Source organism: Rhipicephalus microplus, chromosome 7, assembly GCF_043290135.1.
Source record: "Rhipicephalus microplus isolate Deutch F79 chromosome 7, USDA_Rmic, whole genome shotgun sequence".
Lineage (NCBI taxonomy): Eukaryota > Metazoa > Arthropoda > Arachnida > Ixodida > Ixodidae > Rhipicephalus > Rhipicephalus microplus.
The window spans coordinates 6,943,397-6,956,588 of NC_134706.1; the positions used below are offsets into that span (position 1 = coordinate 6,943,397).

Genomic DNA, 13,192 nt, shown 5'->3' on the forward strand with positions numbered 1-13,192 from the left:
AGTGTGAACCAAGCTTATGCTATTGGTCCTTGCAATTCTTTAAAAAAAATACTTGAAGCCTTAAAGGCCAGCATTCGTACTTATCAGCAGTGTTTTTGCCATATTTGCAACTTATTTCTCTATTCATTGATACCCATTTTTACCCTTTGAATATGAAATTTCCATTTCCATGCTTTTTCCTTTTCTTTGTTTGGAACCAGGCCAACAATTTCTGCATACTGCGTCTTTTTTTCTCTCCTACAACTTTGTTCGGTAGTGAAAAAGTTGATATGCATATGAGAAATGTGGAGGGTCTTCAGTACAGTGGTTGATAAATGTTCATTTGTCACTTGAAGTAACACTCAAATTGCATTAGTAGCTAAAGTTTGTTTGCATACCAATTGCCATTTATTTTGGAAAGTGAAAGGCAAATTTCTGATGCTTGAATGTTGTGTAAATTATGAAATCAAAATATTGCAAATTTTCTTGCATATCACCCGCAAAATTGTTTTTTTTTTTCATTTGGGGCTTAGGTCAAATAAAGAAACAGTCTGGTTTGCAAGGGTGGCTTCATGGCAGTGTTTAACAGCAATGAAAAAAAGCTGGTCTTTGCACCAATACTGGGGATCATTTTTTGAAAAATTTCTTAGGAGTCATTGAGGGTGGGGGTTATATGCAAGAAAAAATGCGAGCATGCTCAGATCCAGCATGCTCAAAAGTATTTATTTTGAGCGTGCTTCTTTGAGTGTGCTCCTTTGAGCGTGCTCCACTTACCGTGTACAGTATTCACGAATTCAATTGAGATGTCAAATTTTTTAGTATTACAACTGTTACGTGCGCATTTGCTCGAGATAACCATGTCGTGTGCTGAATCTGGTTCCTAAAGATAACGTTGCCTCTGATCTACGTGTTTGAGTTGGAATCACGTTGATACAACTCGAACTGAAGACGGAGATGAGAATGCTACTTAGCCCGCAGTTGTCCTGTTTCAATCTGTGAGGACTGTACATGGGTGTAGTAGACTGTTTACATCAGCGTGCTCACTTGGTGAGCAGCTTACCAATCGGTGGCGATGGTGCAGGCCCTGAGCGCAACCGCATCTGCGTACTGGGTGAGGCCATTCTCTGGCAGGGGCTGGTGCTGGGCCTGCTCCAGCCAATCGCCGCAGCTGTCATAGCCTTGGTCCTGTGCCCCATAGCAGCTGGCTTCATTCTCTTGGGTGAGCCAAGTCGTTTGTGGCCACTTGTTGTAGCACCGCTGCGCTGTACATCATCCCCTAACCGATAGGGGCCACGACAGGGTCACCCATCTAATTGCGGTTTTCAATAAAAAATAAAAGCAGAGAGTCTATTGTGCCTGTAGGTATATGTAGCAGGGGCTGAAAAATATTTCATTGCAAAATGATCCCTAGACATTGCCAGCTGTAAACTGCACCCACCACTGGCGACCGCTATTTTTACATGGCATGTGCGACATCATGCGTTTCTTGGAGTGAAGGTGTCGTTTTTTAAGTATAAGCGGCTGCAAATCATTCAAGTTTCAAAGCCAAGTTGAACAAAGTAGAGATGACCCCATTGTACGTGCAGTTGACCACGAAAAAAAGTTATTGGTCAGAATACAGGCAATGTCAAAGCAAGCGGCTCGTTGCATCACAGCTCACAGGTGTGCCAGTTTTGTCATACTCTTGGGCCACTCGCATCTTCATAAAAGTGTTCGTTACAGAGTAAGTACTCAACCAGATGCACTGAAACTTCACCAGCTTGTGAAAACCCTCAGATTAACCCACATAATCTGCAAAAAGTGGACGTCATGGCCCCTTTAAGGTGGGACTCTTCTTTAGAAGCATATTTCTTTATTTTTGCGTGGATTTCTATAAAACTGTCACAGCTTATGCATGTTTGTGCTGAATTCAAATGGGGTGTTGCTGTGGATGTTGTGCAGTTGCGGTGTTTCGGTGGGCAGCGGTGCGGTGTTGGGACGCGCTGTTGTTCCACGGTGTGATCAAGCGCCGCGCGCGGGTGCCAGTGGGTGACAGCTGGATGGTCACGCGGGTGGCAGGACCTGGACTCTCGCAAGACCATTTGTACCAGGTGCCCTTGTCAAAGCTGCTGTTAACTGATTTTGTTGCAATGACATTATTTAAGATGTCAAACATATGCAGCACTTTCTGCTTGCATACATTTTGCATTCAAGTTGGACAATGAAAAGCAGAGAAGAGACAAACTTGTGTTCAATGTATTTGTACAGATCTTTGTATATTCCTGCATTTCATTGTACTTCTTGTACACAAATTTTCGCGTATACAAAATGCTATCAACATGCCCAAACCAGTACTTCACTTATTTAGAGCTTGTTTACTATTGTCATAGTGACAATTGTAATCTTATTGCTATCATTCATTTGCGTATTGTTTAGGCTTATACAAGTAACGTTAAGTAAATGCAAATATGCAATCACAGACTAATTTTCGGATTTGATATTCAGACCCACTCAGTTATTAGGACCTACGCACAGTAACACCAAATGACTCGAAACGAGTGTATAAAGCCAGCAGAAATTATCGTTGCCATTATGTAAATATCGTGTGAATAAAACTTTGTGAGGAAAGTTTCGGTCTGTAAGTGGTTCAGATCATTCTGGCTGTAGAAAAATAATCCCTGTTCACAGCTTTTGTAATGAATACTGTCTGCAATGTTGTTTTTAGAATAAACTGTCAACATATGTGAGATTAAGCACTTTATAGTGTGCTTTACAAGAACTGTTAATATTCTTTATTTTTATTTTTTTTTTTGCTTGGCACATCTCTCATGGCTATGGGAAGCTTGCCATAAATGTAGGTTGATCGTTGCTTTGAGTATATTTTTGCGAGTTTGTCAGCGTAGAATTTCAATCATAGCAGTTGCAGAACTTCATTCCAAAACCCAGACATTGCCATGGACAAACTTGTGTAGGACAGCTAACTGACACACCACCTGGGAGTGATGACGAGAAGCACTGCAGTCTTTGCTGTGAAGGCTTTGTAGTGCAGTCTTTGCGGTGTAGTCCTTACGGTGCAGTATGTGCACTGCAGTCTTTTTGGTCGTTGCTCGAGTCAATGTCAATGATGCGAGATGAAAGACATGAAGTAGAGGAAAATACCGTTTATTAGTTTGTTTTTTTACCTACAGGTGGCACTAGAGTCGGCTGACCTCTGTAATTTTTATCAATAGCGTGTCCATATTTTGATATATAGAGCCGATGGGGAGTTTTGTAAACAGTATGACTGAATGACATGGTGTCAGTGTAGGTTTGAGACGCAGCCTTGCGATTGCTGACATTCTTGTACGGGCATGCAGATAAATCCGGAGCAGGCCCTCACGGCATTCTTAGCCAAAGTCGAATTGGAGCAGCTCTCCATCTATGGGCAGCAAACTGAACAGCAAATATTGGAGCCTCTCAAGGCGTACGAGTGAGTACACGCTGCTCAAGATGTCTCGTGTTCTATTATTTTTATTTTTGCAATAACTTTAATTTCAATATGAAACCAAGTGAAGCACAGTGAAGTGTGTTGCATGTGGTACAAAGAGGTTGCAGGTTCAGACCCTGCTGGTGTCAAGTCGCTTTTTGTCCAGTTCGCTTTTTACTTGGTGCTCTTTGGCCATCGTATGACCCTCGCGCCATAAAACACCACACATCATCATCACTTTTTACTTTATTGCATAATTATTATGCTTCAAAAAGAAATTAAAAAAACATAAAACTGCAATACCCTCTATGCTTTTTTTGGCTTCATTAGTTGTAAACTTCATGTGAGGGCATATAATAAAAACAGACTCCTCGATTCATTTCTCCTCTTTGGTTTAACGTGGTTAATGGCCCTATTTAATGACATTATCTTTTTTATCAAATGCAGCAAGTGTTGCATGTTGAGCAGCTTGTCATTGGCTCATTTTAAAGCAGCGCACAGTACTGGCAGTAGGTTGATGCTGGGTCCTGACATGACTAACAAACCTGGGTGAGCACCTTCTGACTGATGAGGCATGCGCGACACAGTGACCAGGGGCGAAAAAGGGGGTTAAGAATATACATCTGTCTGAAAAAAATGAAACTTCTATGCATCACTGTAATATGATCCGACTCAAAACATAATTGTTAATATCAACGTCAAAATTTGGAGACTCAAACAATAGTCGCTCACAAAACAGGTATGGCTTAGTGTCAAGAAGTTTCTAATTCTGAGCATGGGAAGTGCTTCACACTACTTGTTTTACTTTGTTCAAGTTGATAAAGTTGGAATGCTTGCAGCTAACACAACTTCCAACAGAGTGTCCATGTGCAGCTGAAGTCAAGGCACTGCCGAACAATAATAATAAATTGTGAAATGTGGAACATTTTTCAAGATTTTTATGTCTATTATGGGACACGGGACAAGAGCCCTCAATACGGTACAGTCCCGTGAGTCTTGGGACGGGTGGTCACCCTGTAACAAACATTGCATTTTTTTCTAAAGATGTGCGTTCAATCTTTCATGTGGGAGCACTTTGTGGAATGAAATGCTGCTCTGTTCTTTTTTTTTGGCAGCCAATTTGTGGAGCAGTGCTTCAGTCCCTTTGCGTCCACCCTGGCGCGAGACAAGAGTCCCTACCGGGACCTTGAGGCTGAGCTCAACAACATGGTGTCGGCGCTCAAAGCAGAAGTGGACAAGTGAGCATGCTTCTTAAGTTGTTGCCTAAAACAGTGGAACGAGTGGGTGTGGTGGGTCCAGCCTTATTTACCCATTTTTGGGCACTATTTGGCACTGTCAGGTGTTGCTTTATTGTCAAATTTCATAATAGTGACATTTTGAACCAATCGGAGGCTGTAGCAGTCCTCAGGGCCAATCAGAGTTGATAAGTGGTGAATCTGGCAACGTGGTGAAATTCGACAGTGGCCACATTAGCAACGCTGGACACGTAATCTATGTGCAATACATACAAATCCTTTCAAAGCTCTACCTGTCTCTTTTTTTTATTAGTGTAAATTTATTTTGTTTAGGCAACCTTTTCCCGAATGTTTTCGGCAGCGCATGTACCGTATTAACTCGCATAAAATGAACCCATCTTTTCTTCAGAAAAGTTGACGCCAATTTGGAGGGATGTTTCATTATGCAGGAGAAAAATGTAATGAGATTTATAACAGCGAAAATTTAGCATGACAGTATTGCTTCTTCTGGCCCACGAAATGTGTGACGAAGCTTTTTGTAGCCCAAAGCTCTTGTTTTCTCCCGTAACGAATGCACATGGATCGACGCCGAAGTATCATTCAGCCCCTCTGTTTCCATGCTCTAGCGCTTGCTCAACCAACTGGCCGTGTAGTTATTGACCGGTCGAACAGGCCCTGCGCAGCAGGTGTCCTCAACTAAATTCACTATGACAACCCCGACAACAAAAACTCAGTGTTCGATGGCGGTGCACAACCATCCCATCCTCGGCGCGGCGAGGGCTTTGCATGGCCTCAGAGATGGCGAGTGCATGGAATAGAAACACGCCACGCGCCCCCTTCATCTCGGAGGCCATGCGTTTGTTTTAGGGGCGAAGCTCCATAGGGCGTTGGTCTGTACATCCCTCTCAGGTATGTACTTGTAGTAGATAGCCACCTCTAGTTTATTTCTTGCAATGTTCACTAGATGGCTGTAGTTGATGCTAGATGTTATAAATTCAGCTGTATTCTTTGTTTTTCGATTATAAGACGTCCGAATTACAGTCCAACCCCTTTATAAGAGACAAGTGGGTATAAAAGACAGTGTGTCTATAGTAAAATATGGGTTCATAATAAAGTGCATTTCAGGTCCTCTGCTTATAAGAGACATCTCATATAAAAGACAAGAATTTTTTCCAAGAGCATGCCTTTTATAAAGGGGTTTAACTGTACACATCAGTTTTGCGTGGTCCTGTGAATGTTGCATAATCGGGGTTGCACTGTATATTCTGTATTTCTTGTACACACTTAGGCACGTGCAATGAAATTGTATTGTAAAGGTTTTTGCATAGGAGTGATGGGCGCACCGTTTTTTCTGGTTGAGATGTAATCTGACGCAGTGATTTCATTAATTCTTTGGGTGCCGAGGGTTTTGGATGTTACTGCCCACAGCGTGCCTTAAATTTTCTTTTGAGCACCACGTTAGCATAGTGGCAGACATTAACTTCAGGTACTGTTCGTTGACGTATGTTGTGGATTGTATTACAAAGGTTGCTGATTTTCTAATGAACAGTATAGTTTCTGTGTATAGTATCTCAGCTGCAATACAATACGTAAATTGAAGTTGATCTTCATGCAGTTTTTGTTTGTAGGCTTCATATTTTATTGTTTGTTTCCTTTTTTGTGTGCGTGTGTGTTACCAGAGCTGGAAGTAGCAACAATGGCACACTTCCAACTTCACTGCAATGACATGTATGTAATAACGCTTAGATGCGCGGAAGTGCAGCCGAGAAAGCTATAGATGCAACCAATGACGCAGGCGCAAGCGTGAACTGCAGCTGGGCCTGGGCGTGGGCTGTCGCCAGCGGACGCGCATGACGGCTGCAGGCTTGCACTCTGCGCTGGTCGCAGGGTCCAGTTTGGCCCAACATCTACTGCCCCAGCTGCCCTCAGCCCACTGGCAGGACCGAGGGCTCGAGGAAAAGGACTGGCTCGGTTAGTGACCTTTTGTTGAGGTCAAGGTTCACAATGAGCAGCTAGTAGCTGTGCACTCAGTGTCAGGGGCAGTGCCTCATAGCTGGTTTGGTTTGGTTAGGTCAAGTTTGATAGTTAAGTTAGGTTCATCATGCGACGCAGTTGTGTAATATGCCTTGATAAGCATCTAGGGAGTGTCCTGTTGTTGTAGAAAAGGTGTTACTGTGCGGAACTAGTTGCTGGTTCTAATCAAATGCAGGGTTCTTAAGCACTCTGATATCATAATGGCCGAGCAACTGAAAGTGTTGTATGATGCACCTTTATGGCACTCTGGGCAGCTTCTCAGACACCAGACATGGTGTAGAAAAAGAAATAGAGAGAGATTAGGAAGGGGCAGCGGGCGGGAAACGGGACAAAAGACAACACCAACTCTCCATTTCTACATGTTTTTGTTGTTGTGCACATTCTTCTACTCTCTTAGCTGCCCACTTTAGTAAAGCGATGTTTAAATGTCAATATTCCTTGTGCTTTACCAAGGGTTTCCATCAGCTGGTGCATCTTTCTCTGAAAAAAGGGATTGATTTTATTGCAGGCTTGGCAGCCCAGTTGTACTCTGAAACATTCTCGCCTGACTTCTTGGTGCCCCTGCTAGAGGATGACGTGGCTTTTACGCTACAGGTTTGTGGTTTGTTGTCTCGATGTCGTCTCTAATGCCCTCGTGTAACATGTTTTTGAACGAACACAGCACATAAACCATAAAAAGTGTTCTCTTGCAGTTTTCAGTATTCATAATCAGAATGATCCATACACTTGAACCTTTATGTAATGAACATGGATATAACGAGTTATTGGTTATAACAAAGTAAGTCAAGAATAGTCTTGTAATAAATTCAGTGATAATGACAAACATTTATAATGAATTTTGGATATAACAAAGTTATTTTTGTTGCAGATTTGAATTTGTTATAAACAGATTTGAATATATCATAACGAAAAGAATAATGCTATTAAAAATATTAGCCACAAAAAACAAGGGTTTCCCTCTCTCAAAGCAGTTACACTTTCATGTTTACCTGGTTTTATCCTACTCAGTACTTGGCATACATACATGCTCGGCTGTCTTGACCATCTCAATTGCTCTAACAGGTGGTGGACGTGGATCTGACTAAATACAGAGAGCTCGCACAGACACACGGAGCTGTGGAAATTGACACTTCCAGGGTGGTCCACCTTCCCAAAGGTGCGTCTTCCGTGTGGCTTACACCACGAAGCTTCTTTTCAAAACTCGAGTTTTGGGCTTTGTTGAATGTTGATCTTTATTGAGCTAGTTACTTATGACTATTTAATTGTGTGTCGCCCCGCCGCAGTGGTCTAGTGGCTAACGTACTCGGCTGCTAACCCGCAGGTCGCGGCATCAAATCCCAGCTGCGACGGCTGCATTTCTGATGGAGGCGGAAATGTTGTAGGACGGTGTGCTTAGATTTGGGCGCACGTTAATGAACCCAAGGTGGTCTAAATTTTCGGAGCCCTCCACTACGGTGTCTCTCATAATTATATGGTGGTTTTGGGATGTTAAACCCCACATATCAATCAATCAATCTATTTAATTGTGATTTGGAATGCTGAGCAGTGGGAACAAAGGTTGTCTTTGTCAGATGTGTCAGCGATATGTTTGTTGTTGGGGAATTGAAGTCACTTTGCTCTCAGGAAGTGTTTGCAAGTAGAATTACAATGACAGCACCATTCCGCAACTTGTTGTGTAGAAACAGCAAATGAAATTTCAATATATTTCGTTTCTACGATGATGAATATGTTCAATTTCATATTTGTGTGTGTTCTGTGTTTCTCCAAGCGCATTGCATTTAACATGATGCAGTGTAGCAGCTGTACTGCGAATTGTTGCTGTGCAGGGAAGATCCACATACACACTCCTTACCTGGATCCATCTGCGTTCAACCCACAGTCATCAACTGCTGGCCACACAACCACTTCCAAAACCAAAAGGTAAGAGCTGTTAGCGGACAACAAATCTGTCGAGGTAATTCACTTTTTATTTATTTCATTTTGCGACCAGCTTGCCATATTTACTCGAATGTAACACGAGTTTCTTTCAAAATCTTTCTGAAGTGATTTGGGGGTCTGCGTTTTAATTAAAGCACCTCAAATTGGGGCTTGGCTCTGCTGCTCCACTGGTTCCTTAAAATAGCTACGACGAACCTAGCAATCTTTCAACCTTGTGCTGGCAACATATGCAAGCTGGCAACATCGAATACAATGCAATCCTATTGTTCGCGACGTGTTTCGCTGGCAGTTAATTTCCTTTTGCTTCCCCGACTTCTGCTCCAAATGTCAGCGCGACGAGTTTAATACGGTGCCCACTTTAAGAGAAGTGCAATACTGATGACTGAGGAAATCGGGAACTCAGCTTCGGCTCGACGGCTAGATGTGGTGGAATCTACTATCCGTGTGTGGAGGCACCAGCGTGAAGAGCTCTTCAAAAGTGAGCCCGGCTGAAAAGGCTTCCATAGACCTCGTTGTAGCCATCACACAGAACTCGTGGGAAAAAAAAAAGTGGCGGAATTTGTGATTGAGCAGCGATATCGCCTATTGGGGGTCAACGTTGAACTGATTCAGTGGAAAGCCCGAGACGTAGCTCGAGAGATGGGATCCTGCGGAAGAACTCGCGTGGATGGGCACAAAAGTTAATGCGAAGAAATGGATTTTCTCTCGGACGAACGTCAATAAGGCAGAAGCTACCAGCAGATTGCGATTCGGAGATAGTGGAGTTTCAGTGCTATGTGCTCGACATGCGCCGCAAATGCCGTTGGGGCAAATTGGCAACGGGGACCAGACTCTGGTATTCTTGAACATGCCTTTGTCAAGGACTGTCAGCGGAACAGGTGCCCCCCAAGTTCACATAAGGACAACAGGCAATGAGAAGATGCGGCTAACCGTGATGTTAGCCTGCTTGGCGGATGGGTGCAAGTTGCCGCCATACATCATCCCGAACAAGCTATTTCCCAGGGATGTGATTATTCGCTGCCAAGAAAAAGAATGGATCGACACTCCGCTTATGGTTGACTGGGTCAAGACTGTGTGGTGCTGACGGCCAGGTGCGCTCCTCCACCCCACTACTGTCTTAGTTCTCGACTCATTATGCGGTCTCCTGACGCACGAAGTGAAGAAGCTGATGCGGAAAACTGAGACGCAGCTTGCTGTTATTCGCAGAGGTACGACGTTCATGCTGCAGCCATTAGATGTCTGCCTAAACAAACCATTTAAGGATAGAATGCGGCAGCTGTACGGAGAATGGATGCGAGAAGATTGGGCTTTCACACCTACGAGTAGGATAAAGCACACTAGCGCCGCGAAGAATGCCAATTGGGTGCCCGCCGCTTGGTGCGGCCTGCCACACGACATGATAGTTCAAGCGCTTAAAAAGTGCTGTATATCGAACTATATGGATGGCACAGAGGATGACTTTATCTGGGAGGAAGAAAGTGACAAAAAAGGCTCAACCACCGGAGATGATGGCTATAAAAGCCACGAATAAACAAAACTTACCTCATATTTAGAAACTGGGATGCCTTTGCCTTTACCATGGGCAGCAAGCAAAGGAACTTTTTTTCTCCCCGCTTTACTCAGGTTACATTCGTGTTCTCTCTTTTTTTTTTTTCAATGAAAAGTCACTTTTCGTGCTACAATCGTGGTCGTGTTACATTTGAGTAAATACAGTACTAAAGAATTTCGGAAGAATTATCAAAAGTGCTAATTCACCGAAAAACTTGCCCCATGTTCTTCCTGTTTGTGCTGTTAGGTCATGCACTGATAAACTTGTACAGCCTTGTTATTTAAAAGTATGTGTCTACTCTCACATTTGTCATCACCGTTTGTAACCTTGTGCTCATTTGATAATTTTATGAATGTTGGATCGAGCCTAAGGAAAATAAGTTTTGCGGAAAAAGTTTTTCTCGTCCCATACTTTTTAAAGTTGATGTGATGACATTACTGGGTCATTTGCTTTGAGTGACTTTATTTTGGTGTGCAAGGCCAAGCAAGCAATATATGCCAAATACGTGTAAAGTGAAAAATACTTTGTTATGATTGTAGGCAAGATCCCAAGCACATAAGATAGCTATAGTTTGCAACTGAGGATATCTGTCTGCAACGTTGTGCCCTTGTGTCTGTTTTGTTAGCTGGATATATACTAAAGTTGTTATGGTGTGATATGAGTTTATGACGAACATAAAGGTTAGCTTGTAACATGAAAATCATAACATGTATTTCATGAACAGCGTGATTTACATGCCGTGGTCTTGGTGCTCCTGTGGCCGTTTTATTAAAGTACGCATCAAAATGACATGACATGAGTGTATGATAAAAATAAATGCAGATCGTAACATGAAAGTTATGAAATACATGTCATGTATGGCATTCATTTTGAAACAGTGCAAAAAAAAAATGGCAGCATATCCACGTAGTGAATGATGGGGAGTGGGGCGAAGCATTCGTCCGTCCATTCGTTCTTGCTTCCGTTCGTTCCTGCGTATGTCTGTGTAACCGTCCATGCGTCCATCCACCCGTCCGTGCGTGCGTCTGTTCGTGCGTCCGTCCCTGCGTTCGTCCATGCATCCGCGCCTGCGTCCGTTCATGCGTCCATCCATGCATCTGTCTGTGTGTCCGTTCGTCCATCTATTCAGCACTCCAAGTACCACCATCTCGCTTCTTTTCATCATATATTCTCCATATAGAAGCACCGCCATCTAGCGGACATTTCAAGGACTAAACGGGAGGTGGCACATGCACACTTTCTTACGGCTTGCGCTTCGGATTTACTTCCCACCTTTAACCACCTCGAGTTCATGGTATATACTAGTTCACTGTATTCATGGCTATGCGGCCCAACGCTCGCTAAACCTTTCTAAAACCAAGGAAGTTACACCCAGCGAGTATAACGTAGCAACCCTTTCTTGTCAGACCGTGCTCAATGTACATGCCAATAGCTGCTAATGGGGATCGCAGCGTGCGCGTTACCTAAAGGCCGAATGGTCCTGTCTCTCATTCCCCCTTAGCAGCCATTAACATGTGCATTGAGCACTATCTTTTATTGTTCAACAACGCACAGAATAAATCTCTCACCGGAACCACCTTGGAGGTCAAAATCGTAAGGACCGCTATTTCGGGTATGTGCCACTGGTGGTTACGTACTACGAGGGACGCACAAGCCACGCCATAAGGAGCTTCGCCCCTAAAAAACAAGACACAGAAGAAGACTTGGAAATACTTTTGTGTCTTTTGTCTTTGGCACTGTTTCAAAATGAACCCAAACCAACCAGCCCCAACTCTATTTTGCTGTATGTGTGGCATTGTTTACATGCCATTTTCATAGAGTAGTCGCGGCAATTTAACTAGCTTGAAAGATAATAAATTTGGCATAGCATGACTATAAGGCATATGTAAATGACAGGTCGCATTGTGAAAATCAAGAAAAGCATGCATGTCATGCACGGCATAATTCAGGTGCCACGCTCATGGTGTGCTAGTGAACTTTTCAGTAAATTGATAAAGAGTATACGAAAACTGGTACGATGTGACATTAGTTTATGGTGAACATAAAGAACATATGATAACATGAAAATCATGAAATGCAGGCCATATTTGCATGATTTACATGACACGTGGACGAGCCACCATTCCATTAGCTTGATATATGTAAAAATTTGAATGGCACGACATGAGCGTACGAAGAACATAAATAACGAGTCATGCGTTGTATATATCACAATATATAAATTTTATTATAATGGTATATATATCAAAGTGTAAACGTGAGACAATGAATGACACTTTATGCTATGCCATGAATGCCTTGATTTTTTTCAAAGGAAAACAATGCGCTGCATACATGATCGCTTCACATTACATTGATTCCCATAATGCGTAGGGTTTGGCAGATTTTTATGAATAAGGTTCGCGGTTTGGTGGGCATAGGAGAATGTGTTCTGGCCGAGCACCATTGAAACAAGGTACACTCCCTTGTTTGACAGGCTCCCGTGGAAGCGGCAGGAAAGCGGAAGTGAACGGCCCAGTCTTCCCCCGGCTGTACCCCACCCGGCCAAGATTGCGCTGATCATCTTCAACCGTGAAAACGAAGACCCAATACCATTGGACTCGGAGGCCTGCCAGCAGGTCCTCAAGGTGGGTCCTCTTTCGAATCAACGTGTCTAGGCAAAAGTCAGATGGGATTGCATTGATTTGCTTGAAACTTTGCGATAACACTCGACTCTCTCACGTCCCTTGATGTTTGTCTTCCCTGCTCAACCCTCATATCTCCCAACGTTGGACTTGCGTAAAGGAGACTCGGTGCGAGTTACACACATTAATGAGATCGTGTGAATGGTGTCAGCTAACAGCACCCACAGTTCAGATGTGCGAGGAATGTGCTTTTTCAGCTATTCACCACACAAAAAAAGAGCTTGTGGTGTCTCATTTGGGTTTTTTTTAATTGCTTTAAGGACCTCCTAAAAAAAGGTGTTACACAAGTGTTTGGTACTATAAAGAAACTGGGCAATATATAGCTAAC

The 13,192-nt window shown here is 43.1% G+C and overlaps 1 protein-coding gene across 2 annotated transcripts in view; it reads left to right on the forward strand.

The window, feature by feature from the left end:
- Positions 1-13,192, forward strand: part of LOC142767260 (uncharacterized) — a 62,794-nt gene that overhangs the window by 39,506 nt on the left and 10,096 nt on the right. For both annotated transcript variants that reach the window (XM_075868557.1, XM_075868556.1), the window contains exons 20-28: positions 1,061-1,198; positions 1,921-2,069; positions 3,315-3,427; positions 4,540-4,662; positions 6,455-6,630; positions 7,202-7,287; positions 7,756-7,849; positions 8,520-8,613; positions 12,657-12,807. In XM_075868557.1, the coding sequence (XP_075724672.1) occupies positions 1,061-1,198; positions 1,921-2,069; positions 3,315-3,427; positions 4,540-4,662; positions 6,455-6,630; positions 7,202-7,287; positions 7,756-7,849; positions 8,520-8,613; positions 12,657-12,807 (1,124 nt within the window). The remainder of the gene's footprint in view (positions 1-1,060; positions 1,199-1,920; positions 2,070-3,314; positions 3,428-4,539; positions 4,663-6,454; positions 6,631-7,201; positions 7,288-7,755; positions 7,850-8,519; positions 8,614-12,656; positions 12,808-13,192) is intronic.